Source organism: Balearica regulorum, chromosome 2, assembly GCF_011004875.1.
Source record: "Balearica regulorum gibbericeps isolate bBalReg1 chromosome 2, bBalReg1.pri, whole genome shotgun sequence".
Taxonomy (NCBI): domain Eukaryota; kingdom Metazoa; phylum Chordata; class Aves; order Gruiformes; family Gruidae; genus Balearica; species Balearica regulorum.
In genome coordinates, this window is record NC_046185.1 from 123,411,306 (window position 1) to 123,433,908 (window position 22,603).

General features: G+C 40.6%; 1 protein-coding gene across 1 annotated transcript in view; it reads left to right on the forward strand.

The window, feature by feature from the left end:
• The first annotated feature begins 13,342 nt into the window (after positions 1-13,342).
• Positions 13,343-22,603, forward strand: part of GADL1 (glutamate decarboxylase like 1) — an 85,342-nt gene continuing 76,081 nt past the window's right edge. The window contains exon 1 of the mRNA XM_075745743.1: positions 13,343-13,496. Within this exon, the coding sequence (XP_075601858.1) occupies positions 13,490-13,496 (7 nt within the window). The 5' untranslated portion in view covers positions 13,343-13,489. The remainder of the gene's footprint in view (positions 13,497-22,603) is intronic.

The window sequence follows — 22,603 nt, forward strand, 5'->3', positions numbered from 1 at the left end:
GTTACTTCATTGTGAAGTTAAATCCTCAGATTCACACCTGAATACTCAGAAATGTGACCTCTTGTGGAGATTTTTTTTCTTTATCATGGAATTACGAATTTGCTGCAGAGAGAAGTAACAGGTTTTGGTACGGCACCATCATAAATGTATGTTACTTGAATCTTTATTGCACCAGATCAAATGCTTCTATGCAAACTGCAAAAATGAAATCCAAGAAAATTGACTTCATTAAGGTATAAATGGAACTATTTGCTGTACTTACAAAGACATTGCCAACCTGTTTTTGGCATAAAATGTGTCTTTTACAGCCTATCTTGGCACACGCATCTCCTGCCTCCCAATTATGAATGCCTTGGGGTGACCAAGTAAGCAATAATTCCAGCTGCTCCTGACAGAAGAAGACACTGCTGCACTGCATTATTTTCCTGATGAATGTATCTTCCCAATAAGCTGAAACAGGCTTTGCATCAGCAACATCTGCAACAACAGGGATTTAGAAAATGGGTCAGGTATGTTGATGGATGAAGGAGGGTGTGTGTGAGCACATGTATAAATGTGGATCTACTTTTGTCTTCATATTTTCCTCCAAATACCTTGCTAATTGATTCAGGTCCTCTGGCAGTAGTCACAGAGGGAGCTTTCAGTATAAAGTGCTTTACGTAGAGTTTTAGTCACCATGGCTGAAAAATCTGACTCTGTTATAGTTAATAGCAATTCATTTTCTTGACTTGCATGGGGACAGCATTTCTCCTTGTAATCCCTAAACTAGTTCAGGGCAGGATATAGGTAACACATTGATTATGCTATTTGTCCTCAGCACTACTCTTTACTATTGGCTCTGGAATTGTGTATGTGGCAATGACAGTAGGTTGCTTGAGGTTAAAAAACGTCTAAAATAAGATGACAAATTTCAGGAGGGAAAGGACTAAAATCTGCAGACCAAGGATTACAATCAGCTAAAGAAAGAGACAGACGGAAAACCTGTGTTGTTTTGAGTCTGGTGTTAATATATCAGGCAGGAGGATGTTTTGCGAAAACATCTGCAGTGTGAAGTTTGATTCCCTGGGGTGTGAAAGGAGATAGTGGAAGCAGCTGCAGTCAGACTGAGAAATCTCTGCTTTTCTTCTTTATTTTAACAGCAATATTGAGCTTATGTTGTGTTGATGGCTCTGGAGGCTGTCTGGTTTTCTTCTTGCTGGCTGGGCAGGGGAGATTTGGAGCACGCTTCCTGGGAGCTGCCCATTAAGTTGGTTAATGCCTAAACTGGAAGTGCTACCTAGAGGGAACAGGGATCTTGAAGGAAGCACCTCAGCCATCGCATTTAGTCCTTTGCAGTAGCAGGCAGCCCTGTGATAAATGTTTGCTACAGATGAGTCAACAGATACGCTACTCTGTGTATATCCTAGGAGCCACAGGACACTTTCCCCAACCTTGTAAAAATGTAAAAGACCATAATACAAAAGGCAGAACCACAAAAGTGCACCGCACCACAGGGAAAGAACAGAAGAGATTGGGGTATTACCACTGTGTTCAGAATCCAAAGTATCAGGACAATTTGTCCCCTAAAGAAGTCTAGAAGATCCTACAAAGTAAACAATCCCTCACACTATTGATAGAGACCAAAACCTTCCAAGCCTTCCCTGCCAATCTGCTCTGAAAGAATTTTTTGGCCACAAACCTGGCGACCAGCTTAACCCTCGATGCCTGAGCAAGATGCATCATGATTTGGACAGCTGTTTATCCTCCATGTCCATTCAGTTTTCTCACTGGCTTTTATCTTCCGAGACAGTTAATGAGGTTCTCTGTTCATAGCGATTATGGATATAGTGATAGTGAGACACTAGAAACTATTTTAACACAGACTTTCAGACCCATCTTATGCTGACCATTTACCCACCACTACAGAGATCTTGTTGCATCATGTAAAAAAATATTCTGAAAATAAGTTAATTTTTTAAATGTTTGTTTGTTTTCTTGTTAGACCTTGCTGCAGGGTGAAGGAGAAGGGGCTCATTAGAGACTAGCACAGGAATCTTGTGGGTTTGCTTTCCTGTGTTGCCACCATATATGTCTATCTTCTTTTTCACTGTTGTTGTCTATAGTAGGGGGAACTGCTGTCAAACTAGGTTAACTTTTAGACTCTTTATCATAGACAATGTCTCTTAAAATTACCCTATAGGATTTCAAGGCCACTAAGGGCCATATGCTTCTAGCCTTTAAACAAAATGGAAGAAAGCAGATGTGTAGACATTGTAAAAGAGAAATCAAGTGAAAGCTTCAGCTCATTCTTTCCATCAAGAGGTTGAACATAATATTCTGAAGCAGAACACAGCAAAGGGGGGGGCTGTGAAAGAGTCCATTAATACTTATGTTGTCCTGGGGCAGAAACTGGCATTTCAGCACACAAATCACCAGCTACTTTCTAAACAGATGAACTGAACTCTGAGTTGCAAACCTTTGAAAGTCGCATACATAGTTCCCAATAGATGGAAAAGATTGGGTTTATAATGCCTTAATATATCACAAGTTCCGTATTCTTTTTAGTGCTAAGTAGATTCTGGAAAACTCCTGAATGCAGTCCTGTTATTCACCATTTTGCTGTAACCTTTCTACTGAATTGATTTTTTTGGACTGCTAAGAGAGAAATACTAATTAGCTCTCTCCATTTTTGATAGCTTGCCTTATTATAAAACTAATTAGTGTCTGACTTTTATTGTTGTGAGAATTAGAATACTGAAAAAAGTCTCAGAGTAACAAAATTAAAACTATGAGATTTTCCTAATGATTCTGTGCTGGGTCAGACACTTATGTATTTCTTCCTACAAGTTTTCATTTTCTTTGGAAAGGAAAAAGAAATGAGAGTACTCTTTGGGATACCTGAAGTTCTGTTACTGCACCAGTTCTTAAAACTAGCCTCTGAGAAAAATGGAGCAGTAAAGTGTAAAAGATACTCAGAGCTAGGATTGTTAAGTAAAAAATCCAGTTTGCTATCAATAGAGGTTTCTGCTTGAAAACTAATGGCAGAATTATTATCTTTATTCTAGTACTGAGAATACTGAGGAATGTATTTGTCATCTGAAAAGGAACCAAAGCATCTAGAATAGATCAAAAGCCCTTATTGCCACTCTGCGACTGTAAATGAACTGAGTAACAAGGGACTAGGATTAAAGAATATATTAATGGATTTACAGAGAAGGGTCAAAAATAGTAGAAGTGCTGTCTTTTGATGGGCCAATACTGTAATAAAAAGCAAATGGCTGTAAAGGGTCATCTTGAAAAACTGGAAGTAATCTGAGGTACCTAATTTTGCTACAGTGGGTCAATTTATGTTAGGAGACTATATTAATGAAATTTTATTGAGTAGTTTGAAACTGTAGGGATTGACCTTTGAAGAGGAATCAAATAGTTACACGACTAAGAAGTTCTATATGAATATAAGTAGCCCTATTTTAAAAGGCATATGCTGATTTGAGCTACTGATTTAGCACTTCTAAATACCAGTGGTAAGAGAATCTGTTTCAGTGATTGTGTTAGTAGTTCAGACATAGAAAAACTACACTGATACTAAAACTGTGTCTAAACAAACCTTTATAGGTTGCTTATGCGCAGGATGCAACACAGATGATGTAAAATTACGTATTTTGGTTTTATGTTGCTGTCGACATTAAATGTTTGAAGATGGTTATGACTCAGGAGGGAATGTAACTGGTTTTAATGGACCACAGTTGGTTGTGAAGTATATAATTTAACGGCATCTTTATCTCTAAAAGTGTTCTATACCACTCTGTATTGCTTTATGTAAATAGGTACTAAAAGAATGCGTTAAAATGATGCATTTTCTCTTCATTTCATTTTTAACACTATGTATATTTATACATTTTAGGTTTATATATTTGTCAGATATTTCCTACAGTTCAGTTTATTTGTAAAATGGTATTGGCATCTTTTCTAAAACAAGGTGGAAGTTCATTTTGATTTCTTTCCATTGCACTGCTGGCAGGCCTCGTATTTTGTGACTGATTTGGCTCCATTCTTTCTGATATGCCTGTAGAGTAAGTCTTTGTATTTGTATTCTTCTGTGTTGTTGAGTACAGAAGACTATACAGTGTTGTCATCTCTACTAGTTTGAATACAACTGGCAGAGTGAGCAATCACAGTCTGCATTTCTTTACCTGTGAAATCAAAAGACACCCCAAGAGAAAAGATGTCTTGGCAAAGAATGCCTTAGAAGTTTAAATGGAGGGTGTCTCAGGAGAAAACCAGTTCTGAATGATTAAATAAAAAAAATATTCTTGGAAATAATGAATCCTTCTTCCTACCTGGGCAGCCTGATACCAGCACACTTCATGAAAGAGTCTACATAACTGAAAGTCACAGGACTTTGAACCATTTCCCTCAAGCTTCAACTTTTGGTTTGCAGCTGACTAAGTTTTCCTCTACTTTTCTTCCTTAAAAAAAAAAAAATCTCAAAAATAATGTGTGAATTGCTGTTTTCAAGAGACCAGTTCACATAATCCTAACATCTAATAGTGCTCCCAAAGTGTTTGATGGTGAAAGAAATAGCAGTGCACAGGCTCCAGTTCAGCTATTCAGCTGTGAATGTCTTTGCTAAAGTGAAAATGTGGTCAAAAACAGTCGAAAAAGCCCTCTTGTTCAAAGTTCTACTATTCTCTCATTTGTTTACACACTGCCATTTCTACACTGGAAACTCTAGTTTCTTTCTTTATTAATGTACTGATCCTACTGTAAAAGGTCTGGAGGTACCCACGTCAAAACCCTACTGCAGAATAAAGGTTGTGCTATACTCATTAAGTACCATATCTTAACTTCTATCAGCGCCTTTTTCAGGTAGACCTGTCCTAGTTTTACCTCAGCTCTATCAGCAGAAGTAGGTGGTGCTTTTCATGGGTGTCGTCTTTGGAGGAAGTGGTCTTCCTAGCCCTTAAAAAGCAGAAACAGGGGTTAGTGTTTCAGCAACAAGGACAGGCTTTTCTCCTAGTTAGGGGCTGGGACTTCCCTTTCTTTTTACTGTGTAACAATTTTAAATCACTAGCCCATTCTCAGTCTCAAAATATGAAATGTACTTGGTGTTTTCTTCAATCTAACAATAGGGAGTTTTGAAAAGTTATGTAAGAGTTGAAGATGCTGAGAGGAGTGAGCTGCTTAGCATAATTCTTGTCATGAGAGGAGCTTATATTTCTTGTTTATCTCCTTTGATCTCAGAAAAGATGCTTTGTCACAAACTAACCTTTTTCCTCACTATAAAAGAGTTGCTGGAGAAATAACTGAAAAAAAAAAAAAAGTTGCAGACATTACTGATATGCGTTGTACTGTGCCCAACTCCCAGTCATCTCCATTTCTTGGTCTTAAGTTTGAGTTTGCAAGGCCAGCTTGTCCTATTCATTGTCTGTTTGTAGGTGATGACGTCGTTCAGTGTTGTGAAAGCTATACAAAAACCAGACGCATCAGGACAGACTCGAATTGCAGTTGAATGTGTGTCCATTGGAACTAACTAGTCACTTTACTTTCTGCAGAGGGCGCTAAATACTAAAACCACTTCCAGTTATCACACTAACAAGGTTTAGCATAGCTGTGCTTTGTAATCAACAGTGTACAGACAGACAAAAGGGCCACTGAACTACTTAATTTCTGCCTCTGCTAGCATGACAAAGATGACATAGGCCAGAAGTGCCTTCTAGTTTCACGTAGCTAATACTGTCCTGAAGAAGTTAGTCCTCTTTCTATTGCTGCTTCACTTCTCCTGAAAGATGGAGGAGTAGTAAGCCACCTAACTGACACTGGCTCTCTAATCTACATGCAGTATTTGCATTATTTAAAACATGTTATCATTAAAAAAATACTTTGTTCTGGGCGTGGGCTGGTGACATCTGTTTGCTTCTTGCCTGTGCCTAGTCTCTGTATCCCAGCCATGACATCAACTATTACAGTCCCTGCACACAGCAGATTTTACCTCAGACTTCTTTAGCCATAACACTTCTTCGCACAAATACAAGAAATAGTACTCATTCCAGTGAGATTGAACAAGGTCACATCAGATATGAAGATGGCTCAAGCTTTTTTTTTTTGTCCCCAAATGCAGTTTCATGGTGCTCAGCGTACATTATTTGTACATAGAATTTTACATTTGCCATGCAAGTGAGTGTCGGGGTCATTTCATTTGCAGAACCCACACGCTCCTTTTTTCTAAATAACACTGCTCAGTATGATTCTGAAATTGCCTGCTGCTTTGCATCCTTCTGAATGTTATGTGGTCCATGACTCTTGTTTGGCAAGAGGACAGAATTCATATAAAATCTGTCTTGAATCAATATAAACTTCATTCTTTTCCTGAAGTTTACAGACACAGGAGGCTCACGCATTAGCCCTCCTTACTTAATATGGTTACATGCTCTGGAAGACAATGTAGATGTGTTCCACTTACACTCTGCGATATCTGTATCTGCCTCCAAATGGTACCACCCAATGCCCTGCACTGGACGAAGAGTAGACCTGTTTGAGTGCATTTCTTGGGCTCGTGTTCCCTTCTGGTGGCTGCAAGTTACAAAGAAGATAAATCGTGATTCTAGAAACAATATTCATGCCTTTTATTTTATGGCTTGCTAATGTGATAATTACAGCTTTTCCCCACAAAGGTATTTCAGGATGGCATATACTTAGCCTGCTCCAAATTTCCTAGTTTTTATTCTTTTGGAAAATGAAAAGATATTATTTTTTAGGTAGGGTGGCAAATGTGCAACCTACTTTATGTGGAAAACCAGGTATATAGGGTTTTCTTAAGGTTCCTGCACTACAAAATGTAAAAGTGGAGAGTTTGCCCCATCTCTGCTTTGCCACCACTAATGTTGTGCTCTTCCGAGCTTATTGTCCAAAGAATATCTAGTGAAGCCTGATTCAGAAGTATCTATAAAAAAATTTGGAAAAGAGCCATTGTGGGAGAGTCTAATTGATGCAGCTGACTGATGAGTGAAACCCTGCCTTTTTACTAATTGCATCTTCAATTTTTGTAATCTTCATACGTGGATTTTTATCTCCTAACTTCCAGGATAAACTAAGGACTTATCTTTCCTCTGTTCTGCTGGCATGTATGATCATCTGTTACAGCCCTGTGCACAACAGCATGCTGGCTGCAGCAGTGCATAGCTCCGTGTGGGCCACGTGCCAAATACCCAGCCTTGAGGAAGAGTCTGCAGCTTGCCTTGAGCATTGTGTTACTTTTGCTACTTCTTCAGCAATATCCAAGCTTGCTAGTTTAAAGATAGCTCATACATGCCCACACTAGCTGCAGTGACCGCAGTACAGCAGTATCTGGTGTTTCTTTAATTTTTCTCTATCCCTCCTCTGTGATCCCCTTTGTCTTTCTATGCTTAAAACAGAATGTTAAGATTTTTGCATTAAAAAAAAAGAAAAAAGCTATGTGCACTTTTAGTATATTTTTGTTTATTAAAAACCATCAAGTACAAACACATAATAAGGATAAAAACACCTTGCTTTTATTAGCCATTTTCCCCTAGACTTCTCTGTCTAGAACACAATGAAACAGGCAAATGTGAATTATATGGCTATCAAAAGATTTTGGTAATGTTATAAAACATAAGAATGAAGCTTGTATAGTCATCTTCTTTGTAATCCATGAGATCTTGAGATAAAATTAGAATTTGAGATTTGAAATATCCTCATTTTTTACAATTCTTCAACATGATTTCCTTATTGCTTCTGCTCCCTCTTTTTTCTGCCTGATTCAAATAGGAAACAGAAGCCCTGCTCTAATCAGTTGATCGTCCTATTTTTAATTTGCAGGAGTGATTTAATCCCTGAGAATTACAAAAGGGGCAAGTGACTTCATAAACCTGAGTAATGAGATTTGTTAAGCATTATTTTATCATGAGGATCTTTCCTAGAGCACGTATCTACCCCAGGAAGATATTTGATTAAAACATACTGGGTGAAACAGTATGCCGATTCCCAAATCCTACAAGGTTCTTCCTCCTATGAGGTTTTAAATTCTTTCACCTCCCACCAAAACAAGCATTAGAGGAGGGATATAACATGACCTCATTTGTCAGCATTGATTGAAGGAGAGTATAGAAAATGTATCAGTTATTCAAGAACAGTATTACAATTTTGAGATCAGGCACCTCATGTAGTCTACCCTTTAATAAAGTATGTTGCAAGGCTTCTTTTATTAAACATGGGAACAATAACAGTCAGATCTGTAATGATAATTATTTACTTGAATCAACAAAAGTCACTCTTGAAAGGTTTCATGTTCAAGGGTTATAAATAGCCCTATTTGGATTCCCCTATGGTTTTTGTTTTGTTTTTTCAAGAATATAAAAATGTGATTTAATAGATTTAAATATGCAACATGGGTATCTAAACTGGGTTGATGAAACTGTGAAAGACTTGCCAGCAATTTGAGTGAGCTTCTGTTTGAGCAGCAAGTGGGCAAAAAGCTAGTAATGTGAGGTTGCCACAGGCCTGAGCCGGACGTCTAGCCCAGGCCTGTGGTGGGACATCTTTTCAGTGCCTCTGCCTCTTTTAGGCTGGTGTTATCTCCTGCTCATCCTGCCTCTGGCACCAGCAGCTGGGACAGCAGTGGGTTCTGGTTATTTGACAGCTCCTTGGCCTGCCTCCTAAGGATGCAGAGGCTTTTGCTGCTTATGAACTGTGCTCTCCATGCTTTCCTCCACCTAGACTCTTCATAGAATATGCGATGACCAAAAGAAGATATGGTCTATGTGTGTCTCAAGGGAATGACATTTGATCACCTCTGATATGCAGAATATAATCTCCAGAAGGTGTCCTGTAGCCATATTTTGCTGCTTAAATACAGTATTCCTTCTGCCAGCTTTGTTGTCTTTGCTGATGCCTTTAGGGTCTGAGCCTCACCTACTGATGTTTTGTTGTTTTGAGCCTTGATGCTCTGAACAATGTGTTTTGCCAGCCAGCTAATGTAATATTGTTCCTTTGAAGGCATCAGATGCTGCAATTTGAGAGCCTAACTACTTCTTCACTTTACTGTATCGAATGATCAGTCTTCACCTTTGGTTGGCCTCCAGTAGCACAGCAACGTTATTCCTCTAGGCATCAAAACGGTAATGAATGCCCTTCAACCTCTTAATGCTTTTTTTTCCCTGTCTCAGTTACCTGCACCAGACTACTAATGTCTGAGTTCCATAGGTGATGTTGATGCCAATAGAGGTAACCATGACACTTCTATTATTAATGCCCCAGGATCTGATTTTCACAAGCACAGGGATCTTGCAGCTTTCGTTTACTCCATTTGGAATTGGGAATTCTTTGTGATTCTAAAAATGGAGCCCACAGCTTCTCCAGGGGAAAAGATCGAGAAAGAGCCAAGATCCTATTTTATGCACCTTCCAGGTAAGATTTGCAAAAGCATCTGGTAATTTTGAAAGCTTCCATCTTTACGACCATCTTAAGGGCCTGGCATTTTTCTAATAATTTCTAAAAATCAGAACCATTCACAGGGTGTTAAGGTTTGCATACCAAAATTAGGCAGTTCAGAATCTTTGAGTCTCTTGGAAAAAATTGTTTTCTTGTTTGGAAAGCACCCTTGTTTTGAATTTTGGGGTAGTGGAACTGAAAAAATGTTTACATGCTGACTCCAAAATAAACTCTCCCTCTCCATTCTTTCTTCCTTCAATTAAGGAATGTATTATTATTCTACTGTTCTAACTATTTGTTTATGGCCATTGGTTGTCTGCATAGTTTAGAGGACGTTCCTCACTTGATGAAAAAGTTGTGTCTTCATACAACATACTTCAGGGAGAGGAACAGGTGATGAGAACAGAAAGGGCACTGACGTGAACATTGCCATATCAACTTTGTGAGCAGAAGAGAGAAGATGCAGGTTCACATCCTAGCAAATAAAACAATTTAAGAAGAATGTTAGTTCATTAATGTTTAAATGGAGTTCTCAATAGTTTATGCGCAACACAATTCAGTTGTGTCATCCTGGCTGCTTTCAGAGAGGTAGGTATTACTTGTCAGTGTCAAACCTTTTAGTCTTCATTGCATACCACTGCTCATTATGGGGGATCATAGCTTCAGGTGAGGTAACTTGATTCATTTATGCACAAGCTGGGCAAGAAACCCATAAATATTTAAAACTGATGTATATTTACTAGCGTAATATTGCATATAAAATTAGTTGTCTGGTTTGTCTGCCAGTGTTTCAAAGCTTGCAGTTTAATTACCATGTTACCTAAGTCTGATGGACAGTGTTTTTTAATGGATTCATGCTTCTGCCCTTTCCTTCAGCATCTCCTTAAGCTCTTCTGAGCTCCTCTGCAACCCAGATGAATTGAAATCTTGTCTGCTTAGTGCACTGACAAATGAAAATAGGTGACTAATGTTGACTGTCTTTTGATATTTCATACTCTGCTTGCCAAGAATGTCTCATGTACTGCGAACATTTAAAATCCTACACATTCAGGGTAGTCATGTTGTTCATAAAGGCTGATCGCAGCCAGTTGACAAAGAATATTATCTTGAGCAGATGCTCACTGGTAGCCTTCTTATATTTACTATTACAAGAAATAATGAAGTAAGACCACAAATATGTCTCATGGTCTGATCTCCTCTGTATCCTATGTCATTAGATTTCAAGGATGTATAAGCACTAAGGGCAGTAACCTGCATTTGGCTAAAACCTGTCTTCCAGAATGACATCTTGTCCTGGTTGGGGGACATAAAACCATTAAGCATTTCTTGGTGCCCCTGTTAGCGTGTTCCACTATATACTAGGTGTATTGTCACCTTAAGATGAAAAATTTTGTGTTTCATTTGAATTCGTCTGACATCAGTTTCCACCACAGCTTCTTGTTATGCCATTCTCTGCTAGGTTAAAGAGCCCTTCAGAATTCAGTATTTTTTTCTCCACAGAGGTACTTATATGCTGTAATCAAGTCAATCTTTTTGATACGACAAACAGATCGACCTCTTTAAGTCTCACTTAGCAGCATTTTTCTTCAATTCTCAAGTCACATTTTCAGCTCTTAATCTGCCCCCTCTCCAATTTTTCAATGGTGTTTTGGGGTTTTTTGTTTGTTTGTTGGGGTTTTTTTTCTCAATACATGGGCAGGAACAGAGTTTTATCTCTGGATATATCACTGATGAGACCAATCTTGTATACTATCTCCCCTACTTCCTACTCCCCTGATGCAGATTAACCTTCCTGTTACCAGTGTCAGAGCAAGCATTTATGATGAGTTGGTGACTACAACCCCTAAATCTTTTTCAGCAAGTGCCAACTCCCTCCCAGTACACAGCACCTTGTTACAGGGATTTAGTTATAGTAAATGCATTTTGTTTGACAAGGCCCAGTTTGCCACTCAATTCAGAGTACTTCATGTGGTTGCTTGGTCCTTATTACTTCTACCATTTCTCTCCTCTTTGTGTCATTTTCAGATGTGACCCTCTTTTCACAGAAACATACCCGTTCGATGAAGGTTCCTTACTGTCAGCTACTTTTTGTCATCAGTCATTTAGGCAAGTCTTAGTCAATTTAGGAGGTGCTTTAATGATATCACAGGGTACTACATTTTCTTTCAGACTGTCTTAAAGGTCTAAATCATCAATATGCACTTAACCAAAGGAGCAATCTCATCAAAGAATGAATTTAGAGAAGTTGGATTAGACCTGGTCTTCATAAAAAAGACTGGAATTATTTCTGTTCTTTGAAATCTTTTTAAATTGAATCTGTTATTCCCATTATTATTTGGGGTTCTGATGTTGGCCTATATTTTCCTGTCATTGCAATTGCCCTTTTTTGACTACTGGTATAACACCTTGACTACTGGTATAGCACCTCTTTGGAATTTCACAAGTAAAGTTTACTAAAACAGGTGAAAAAGCCCAAGTATCTACTCTGGAACTGGGAGTAAAAGTTATCTCAAGTTTGCTTATAGGAGAATGGTCATGATTCCTATCTTTCTTCATTACTAGCAGGCTGGAGCAGTTCTTCGTAGTCTCCTGGAAGTCTTACAACTACAGATTTTTTCCTGCCTATTAACTTCCCTTATCAATTTTTGATATTGTAACTTGTAATTTATAGCAACTGTAATTTATATAATTTCTCTTTGTTTCCAATTTTATTTCTAACTGCCACCTTTGAGCTTTTAAGGGAAAGTTACTGCCTTCTGTGACTGCCAAATCATAGTCTTTTGCCCATTTAATAGAGTCTTTAAGAGATCTCCTCTTTCAGTGTTCTCACTAAGTGTTTCTTGCCTTGTGAGTTCCCCTTACTGTTTTTCTCATTTGTGGAAATCAGCTTTTTTTGAAGCAGCAGAAATACGTAGTTTTGATTTGAGCTATCCTTCATTTACCCATGATGAATGTAATCAGGCCACGATTGCTTGTTCCCAGGCAACTACGAACTTTTAATTTAGTGATATCTACCATTTTATCTATCACAATGAGGTTCAAATACTTATCTCTTGCAGTGTAGGATATCTATTGGACTACAAAATTACCTTCTGTGAGTTGTGGAAGTTATTAATGACTTAATAGAGGCTGCAGTTGAAGCTAGAAAAGGGCTACCTTTTTTGTTTCCTCACAAACAAGGAAAATGAGGATAGAACATGTGAATAAGCATTTAATTCATGCCTGAATATTTCACTGGCTTCCAAAAATCTTTGCCAAACTTTAATCAGGCCTGAATTTTAATGGAGGACATGAGCTTTTGAGGACTTTGGTAAGGAATTTTTGAATGCTTTCAGACCTTCCTGTGACAATACCACTAATCCTTTTTGTCAAAAAGAAAGCTTGTTTGCAATTTTATTTTTTTTAGCAATTGCGAGGAAATAAAGGGGTGAGAATTAAGAAGGCCTGTGTCGCATTGAATGGGGCTGGTGTCCTGGAATAAACTGGGATAATGAGGTCAGTCACAACTCACTCGGAGGCCTTAAAATAGCCCTCAGCGGCCGGCGGTGCCAGGCCGGGCCCGCATGAGCAGCAGCGCGCAGGCAGGGTTGTGCGGGGCTGGCAGCCGCTCCGGGAATGGTTCTGAGGCACCGAAACACACCCTGTCACAAGCAGCGACAGCAACGAAACCCCGACTTCGGCAATAAGGGCAGCCCGCCGGTATTAAAAACTCCCTTCGTATTTACTGCGGCCTCCCCGCCGGCGGTTCTCTTACACGGGGAGCACCCGGGTAGGAAAACGCGTCCGGCGGCTCCCCCCTTCGGTGCGCCCGGCCATGCCCCATCACCCGCCCCCCGTCGCCGGAGGAGGTGGCTGGCGGCGGGCCAGCGGTGCCGAGGGTATTAATAGGCGGCCCGGAGGCAGCTGCTGGGCGGCTGCGGGTGTGCGGGGCGAAGGCTGCGGGGCTCGGCTCGGCCCCGGCGCGGCACAGGACGGCTCGGCGCGGGAGCGGCCAGGGCCACGCTGGGGAGGTGCCGTGCCTCCCCTCCGGTCCGCACCCGGCTCCCACCGCGAAGGCGAGATGGAGGGTAAATGCTGTCGCGGCTAGAGCCGCCTTCTCCCTCCTCTCTCTCCCCCCGCTTCAGCGGGGCTGCGGCCCCCGCCCGCCGCTCCTCAGGCTGCGGCCGCCGGGGCGGCGCCCTCTCGGCCGGGCGGATGGGCTGGGGGGAGGCAGGAGGAGGGGAGCGCCTCGCTCTCTGCCCCGCTCGGGGCTTTTAACCCCTCTTCCTGCTGGCCGCCGGCTTGTGGGGGCTCCCGGAGCCTCCCCGCCGCGGCTACCACCGTGCCCGGGGAGGAGAGGGACCCGGGGGCTGAAGAGGGAGGCAGGGTCTGTTCTCAGCCAAGGGGCGGGGGTAGGGCTCCCACCGGTTCGGAAACTTCCCCGGTAACGTGTGGAGATGAGCAGAAAGGCTGCCTGTTGAATACCAATCTATAACCTCCTTTTGTTAAAGTGCAGCAGTAGGGTAGCCAGAACGGTTTAATAAGGCATAGAGTTTGCAACAATTATTATAAAAGTATTGCAGTGCAGTATTTTTGTTGAAATAAATGATCTTTAAAGAGTGGTGCCTTTTATTTATTTTCATTTTCTTTCAGGCACCAGAATAAAACAGGCATGGCAATATGTTGATTTGCTTTGGAGCAAAAGGTCTCAGGAAGGGAGAAGTTAATCCTGTTTTATAAATGTATTACAAAGTTAACTTGTCTACCTGCATTAACAGGAAGGCCTTGCATTATTATGTAATGAAAAATAAAAGTTGACTATATGTTTATGAAGTTGTGAACAGGGATGACATATGGATAATAGAATAATGAGGCTCCTGTAGAAGCTTGGAAAATGAGAAGAGACTAAATTGTGGTATGCTTAGGCTTTAGGTATGCTGTTATTTGCAAGGCTCAAAAATGAGGAATTCCTTGATCTTGTGGGTTGAAACTGGTTGCTAAGTCAGAAAACAGTAAAAGTGTTTGCAGATGGCAGTCCCCCTTCCCACAAGATCAGTAGTCTTGATCAGAGTTTCTCCACTTATCCCAAATTGGGAATCTCTTATGAAAACAGTCAGAAAAGCGTGGGTCTAGTAGATTTTACCCTAACTGTGGATGAGACACTTTTAAAAAAGTTTTTACTGGCAGTCTCCTAGCTTTCTCCAAAAGTGCAGTCTCTTTCATTCATGGGTGACCGAAGTTATTAGCACTCTATTGGTGGAAAATGTCTGAACAACAATAATATATTTGAAATTGAGAGAATATAAGAACTCCTTGAACTTAATATCTAAGGACAGTGATTCCCTTTTTCTTAACTTGCTTTGTAAAGTTACATGACAACTCTAGTATGGAGTAGATATGTTCTAGACTGCAAGGTAGCTTAAGGCTGTACTGTACAAGTAGCAGCAGCACTACTGTACGAATGGCAGCAGCTCCAAAAGTGATTCCCTTCAGATGTAGCTTATCTTAATACCCTCTGCCAAGACACCACCAAAGATAAGCTTCTAGTGGTCACTAAGACCAAGATCCTGGTGTTCCCTTCAGCTAAATAATAATTTTCTTGTTGAAATATTGCCCAAAATATGCTACCAAAAGTCTAATTTCCTTCCAAATCCATTGGCTTGTGCTGGTTAAGACAGAATGAGTCTAGCAATAAGACGATCCCTACCCTTGTGCTGCAGGTTTTTCAGTCCCTCTACCTTCCTCATGAGTAGCATCTATAACTTCTGGCTACTTTCTTCTCATCAGAAATTCTTCGGTCTCCCTTCTTCCCTTTACCTTTGGTGATTTGCTGTGTTTTCTGTCTGGTGAATGAACTTCACATCATTGTGGTGGTGAAGGAAGTTGGGCTGCACTGTAGCCTTTGCTGGGGATGTTGATTGTAGCCTGATTATTTGTGGATTTAGGTGATTTGAGATCTGGGGAAAGACTGTGCTTGTTATGCAGAGCCGTATGAGGGTCAGGTTCTTGAGGTGGTAAGGTTGTTGCTGCCTCCTGAAAGCTTTTTTTTCTAGCAAGTGTAGATCCACACATAAACCCAGATCGTTTTGGGCTAGTATGTGCAGTCTTTCTCCTTTCAGTACTGATTTTATGTGCTCTTAGCTGCATCATGTTAAGGCTATATGGAAAAACATCTGGGAGACAAAGACTGAAGGGTACTTGCCTGTTGCAGCAGTAGCATTGTGTTTGCTTTGCACAACTGGAGCAGCTGGTAAAGTGGATGCAGTTGCAGTGAAGACTTGGACGTGTTTCCCAGTGCATAGTTATCCTTGCAGTGGCTGCTGTGGCTGTGAAGGCAGTGGGAGCGCTCTTGGGCAGTGACATTGATTTTGAACACCCTTAACGTATCCGAAAGTGAGGTTCACCTTGCTTTTGCTAACTGACCCTAGTTTCTCTCAGACATTATCACCACTGTCTGCAAGGGCAGCCTTACTGGCTGTGCAGGGATGGGTAAGAGGATTCTTTAAGCTATGCCTCCACTAATACAAAAGGTAGCAAAATCCCATGTGTGAGTGGGGACCAAGTTGTTGATTCCTACTCCTAGCTGCAGAAACGGGTCTTGACTGCATATATCCTTCAGTCATTTGGCATTAGGGTAGCTTTCCAGTGCTCTTGTGGCAGGTAGAAAGCCTGGTGAGTTCTGTATTTGGAGAAAAAAATATGTGAGATGTTCCGTTGTGGGGTATAAACGCTGAGTCTATTAAGCAGAGTCTCTAGCAAGTTGTTACGAGCTCATCAAGTACAACAAATAGAGCTGGAGCTGGAAACCACAAGAGGAAGGGAGCAGCCAGCATTTATGCAATATGCTGCTTAACTTCTGAGTTGCTGGCTGCTCAGTGTGTATATGTTAAATTTGGGGTGTTATGTGGTTTGCATCTGCCAGCAGACTGGGGAGATGGGTCAGTCAAACATTTATTTAATGTAAGATGTTGCTGCGTTGCCATCTCAAACAGGTGTAATGTGAAGCATGGTAAAACATACTGGAAGTTAGGGTGACTTTAAGGCTCTGGTAAGGTGACACTCACGTTAGTATTTTGGTCAGAGCAGAGGGATAGGATCTCTCTTGTGTCTTAAAATCTGATCTGATAAAGATACTAGGATCTTTGCTAATATCACTTCATCAGAGGAAGGGAAACATAGGTTTGCAAGAAATGAAGTTTGCGTCAAATAAAGCCATTCTACGTGCATGCATTCATTGTGCTTTAGAATTAATAAGAATTTTCTTGGCAGTTAATGAACATTTAGTGAAGAAGCTTAATTTGACATTTGAGAAGTTCAATAAATAATTTTTCTTTCTTGATTAAGGCATCTTTTAAGCTGTCACTTACACAACCAAGAATTGTCACTTTTTAATGCACTGGGAGATCTTGTTGCATACTGATTCAGCTATTATTGCCTATTAAACAGTTTAGATTTCACGTGCCTTAATTTTCCCTGCTCTTGATTATTTTAAGTAGCCTGCTTCTATAAAGACCGTTTGCATTTCCATAAGCCTTTATTACATGTGCAAGACACAAAAAATACATGTCTTTGTATTTCTCTGACTTTTCCCCTCTACTGTAGTCTGATTTGGGATAGTCAGTCCTAATGCTCATCCCAAATGTTTGCTACCTCTTCAGGCTTTGTAAAAATCAAAAGTTAAATTTCTTATGGTCTTTTTTTGCTTTGTCTTGTCTCACAAACTGTAGAGGTTGTTGGAGGTAGTTGTTTGTAAAGCATTGATACCTCAAGGATACTCAGCAGGACATGGTTAAATTGAGGCCAATTCCCCCCTTTTTTATTTTCCCATCTGTGCACACAGGTTATCTTATTTTAACATTAATGGGGTTTATACATGTGCAATGAAGGAGTAATAAAAGGCAAATGGCTGTTGCTTTGTGGCATGTCAGTGGAGGCTGTTTCTGTTGATAATTATCAGGACTAGTCTAAGGGTAATAAAAGGTGACTTTGAACTGGTTCAAATGTATGTATGTCCATCTCTGTTACTGTTTTTTGAGTATATGTGATCCTGGCTTTTTTTTTTTTTGTGGGTTTGGTGTTTTTTTAAATGAAAAACTTGTCAAGTGTCAGCAGATAGAAGTGTCTTTAAAGAAAAACTCACTGGACCAGAGCTTTTTTCAGTGCCATAAATATGATGAGGAAAGTGGTTCTTAGTGACCAAGGTCTTTTGTCAGTGAAGTAGCAATAACTCTACAAAGTAGCTGGTTAAATCTAGATAATTTGGAAGAGCTTTTGACTCTGAAGCTTGGATGTCCCTGCCCTCTGTCACTTCTCACCTTATGTAAGCTGAAAAGCCTCATAAACATGATCTTATCCATTGCAAATGTCAGGGTTTCAACAAGAAAGGTTGTCTTGTAAGCGGCTTGGCGTTCCTCACTAGTTACACTGGAATACAGCTTGTGTCTCATTGAATTTCTTAAACTCCTTTTTCTCAAGCAGACCTACTCTATTGTTCAGGGATTATTGAGCCCCCTTTGGGGCTAATATGTCATGTTCAAAAGCTGTTACACCTGCCTGAAGGGGAAACAGCAAACAACAAATGTTTTATGTACCTGGTATTTGGTTGCAGTGCTGAGGCTGATCTCAAATGACTGATTAAAGTTTTGACATGGCCAGAAAAACCCCAACCAAAGTAAGTTATCCATCTTCTGCCTGCCTTACAGGAAAGATGGAAGACTGGGATCACAGGTGCAGTCAGACTGCAGGTGGCGTGGGGACTCTGGGCCTCTTTCAGCTGGGGCAGGGATCACACAGTTTCCTTGGTGAGCCCTAGCATGTGTAGCGTGGTCAGATCTGTGCTTCTGCCAGGCATCACCCTGGCTGCTGCCCTCAAAAAGGACTGCCAGTGTCTTCTGCTGGCACTTGCCACTGCATATCGTCACCCAGCAGCTTGGCCTCTTGCAGCTCAGGAGTAGTTTCCCAAAACCACATAGGAAAAGCAAGGCAGGTGTGATCTAAAGTGATATATCCAGAGCTCTGCTGGGTCCCTTAGCTGTGTGACTGGTCTCTGCTGATCTGGCCAGCAACAATATAATGGTCTGTGCAAGGCAGCTTGCTCCATTTTGAAAGTGGATTGACTACTTTGCGATACATAATATGCTAGTGAATTAATGAATGTCTACATAGGAACTACTTCAGAGTGGGCTGTGAAGTTGCATCTTGATTTACTGTGCACTAACTTCCCTGTGTTAGTAACCAAGGGCATATCTCGGAGCACTGTTGCAGATGTGAATTAGTGAGCAGTAATTGGAAGTCCTTTGTAGGAAATAGAAAATATAGAAGTGTTTATGATGTTAAGAAAAAGTGAAAGGAAAAAAGTTGGTTTGACTGTAACTTGAATGTAGAGGTAAAACTTCCTAAAATGAAATTTGGACTTTACATCTATTTTTACATTTTAACTTGCACTGAATCCCAGAAAATTCAGTTTTAGTAAATTACTGCTTTCTTACTTGATTTTTGAAAGACTGGAGTTAAAAATTGTTTTTATGTTATGACTAAAAATATAGTTCTTGCATGAAATTACAGCCTGTTGCGGACTCTCTTAAATCAAGTTGCAGGGCTTCCATTTGGAAAAAGAACCCAATTGTATTTTCACTTCAATTTTTTCCAGTGGGAAGCAGTGAAATCTCAGGGATTCTTTGTTTTCTATGTGGGTCACACATATATTCGTCGCTTCTGTCTGAATTCAGCCTCCTGGAGTTGTTAACTTTGCTATCCCATGCACAGTGCCTGTGATTGCCTTGGACGTTGCACATATATTCACTTTCCCCCAGAAAAAGGAATGTTCATTAAATGTTCATTATCAATGTGCAACTTCTAATTAAAATAAAAGCCATTTTGTTTCTCAGATGCTCCCTACACTGTTGGCAGATGTTAAAAATTAGAACGTGTGAGCTGAGAGAATCTCATTGGGGTCAGGGAGTTGGGATTTCCATTTCATAGTTGGCATCTGCCGTATCTCAGTTTCTTATCAAGGTGAATTCCAATTCCCCGCAGCCTTTCTTCCTAATTGGAAATGTTACAGCATGAATCATTTCAGCAGTTACTTGGTTAGGGCACTGAGAAGTCATTATTAAATATTAACATCAATTCCTGAGGTTTGGCTGCATAAAAATTCCCGATTCTTGTTTCTTAACATTTGTCTGCTTCTTTTATTATCTTTTTTAGCGTATCCTGCCTAGAACCATTGTATATAGCAAGCGCTTGGCATGCAGTGAATGGGCACGACGTGTCATGAGCATTCAACTAATAAAGGTGCCTCCTCAGGACTCTGGAAACATCTCTGAAAGCAGAACCTCTGTCCTAGCGCGGACCTTGCATTCCCTGTCAGATATTCCTCACTGGGGCTCCTCTCCAGGTTTCTCTCTTTCCTCCCAACCTTTCCTTTCAGAATGGGAAATTCAGGTGTGGAATGGAGAATAGGACCCGTTTGGAGTACTGTTGCCATTCAGTGCTAGCAGTGTGCTCAAAGAGTCTATTGAGGAGTCTCTGAGCCCGGACACAAGCACTTTGTTTTCCTTGGGTCCTGCTCTATACAAGTCACTTTTGCATTTTCAGTCAGAGGGTTCCTCTGTGCGGGAGGCTGTTATGGACCATCTGAAGGGAAGCACCCAACTTGTTCCCTATCGACAGGCCTTGTCTGTAAACCTGCAAAACAGAGGCGTGTAGTACAGGGGCAATTGCATGACCCCTACCGTACCTGTGCCTATTTTTTTTCATGTGGATGGCTTTCCCAGGATACCAAATCAACTTGTATACTGGATTCTAGGAAACTTGCATCTCCTTTACTTGGCAACAGGCCTGGGAAGTCAGTTTACTAAGAAACAATGGATTTTTCCTTAAAACTCGAGTGGCTTTGCTTCAGTCATTGACAAAAAGCGGTGATTAAAGAAACAAAAGTGTCCTTAAAGATTATGTATGCCATGGGACTGTATTGGGTCTGGCTGAGATGGAGTTAATTTTCCCCATAGCAGCTCTACAGTGCTGTGCTGTGTACCGGTAGCCAGCAAGGTGTTGGTAACACCCCAGGGTTTTGGCTACTCTGAGCAGTGCCGGCACAGCACCGAGGCTGTCTCTCGCCAACGTTCCCCCTCACCAGCAGGCTGAGGGTGGGCAAGATCTTGGGAGGGGACACAGCCAGGGCAGCTGACCCACACTGACCAAAGGGATGTTCCATAACGTATGATGTCTGCTCAGCAATAAAAAGCTGAGAGAAAGAAGAAGGAAATGGGGGCATTTGTTACTTACGGCATTTGTCTTCTGGAGCAACCACTATGTGTACTGAAGCCCTGCTTACGTGGAAGTGGCTGGACGTCATCTGCTGATGGGAAGTAGAGAATGAATCTTTTGTTTTTTTCCCTTTGCTTCCATGTGCGGCCTTTTGCTTTTGCTTTATTCAACTGCCTTTATCTTGGCCCACAAGGGTTTTTTTCCATCTTATTTTTCTCCCTTCCCTGTGCTGCTGAGGAGGGGAGTGATAGAGCGGCTTGGTGGGCACGTGGCGTCCAGCCAAGGTCAACCTACCACAGGGATTTGAATAGCTGCATAGTACGGCACAGGTTTGTGTTTTAATACTTTGATACATGATACGGCACCACAGTAATCCATTAAACGTGGTGGTGTGGAGTCTTGACACTGAAGTTCACTTGTTTTCTTTTGCTGGACACACTGAAAGAAAATACTGAGGTCATCTGAAATAGAAACAATGACTAGATCATACAGGATGAGAAACTTAAAATTTGTTTCTGATTAATGCTGGCAATTATTACTGCATTTGTTACAAGGCAGATATCAGCCTTTGGTCAAAACCAGCCTTTTGCATTCACTGAAATAGTCAGTGGCGCTAGTGCAGTGTAAACTGAGCAGTATTTGGCTCCGGCATTCAAGCACAAGCTACTCTTTCACAACCACCCCCTTCTGTTTCCGCCTTTTCCTTCTGAGCAGAAAATCTTTCTGGGCATTTTATTCTACTCTCCCAAATGTTGTTAGAACGTGCCAAGTACAGGGCTCTGGTTTCCTTTTGTAGTGCAAGAATTTAGCAGTGAAAATTTCTGTATGTTTATGGAAACACAGATGCAGCTTTTAAAACACTTGGTAGTGCTTACATAAAGATATAGAAACATCTGAAAAATGTTTATTTTTCTGTACATTATTTCAACTCCAATTAATTTACATTTCCTGCTGGGAAAATAATATTGATCATAAAAATGAAATGCTAGTTGGAAATCCTTAGGCTTCTGTAATAGAATATTTCATTCAGGATGAAATGTGAGAATTATGGGTTTGAGTCTGCTGCTGCTGAAGCCAGTGGCTAAATTCCCAGTTACCTTCAACTGGAGCAGGATAGAGTCATCTCTTTTGCAGAAGGATATCTTGAACAGTCAATAATCCTTAATCTCTGATTTAAAGCACTTCCATTTGGTAAAATTTTAGTACTGTTTCAAGCCTGGAGCCATTTGGCTGAAATTGCATTTGATATACTTTCTGGAAGTCTGTTTTCTGAGTCTGCTTAGGAGTCTGTTTCTATATTCTTAAATAGAAAAGAATATAATTATTGCAGCCACATCTCAGGATTGTTTGCCTATCGTGTTTGAAAACAAAAAAGATGTGTGTGACAAGATGCTGTTTCTACAAAGTGGGCTCCATGTGGAACACGTTCCCTTAGTGCAGTCAGGTGTGTTTGAGACATATATAAAAGGCCCCAAATTCCTGGAAAATAATGTTTTGACCATTCGAGATGTGGGTGGGTTTTTTTGGTTTTGTTTTCTTTTTTTTTTAAAGAGACAACATGAATTACCAGCTCATAAAGACAGCGTGTGTTTATTAGCTTGGATGCTGAGCTCTGAGAAGATGCTAAAAGCATGCTACTTAACTTGAGTAGTGTGACAAAAAAAGTGAAACTTGAATCTTTGTGGAGGTTCACCCATCTAAAACATAATAAATTGGTCACAGGATCTTTTTAAAAATGTGGTAAAAAGAAAAACAATATTATGGAAATTCAGACTTTTATAATCTACTTAGTTTTCCTCTTCAAGGTTTTTGCTGCAACCAAGAGGACACAAATTTATTTTTCAATAAAGAAGAGCTTGGGATTCTCATAAGAATTCCTGAAGTCAGACAGTTATAAGTAGAAGATTAAGTATCACAGGATTTGGAG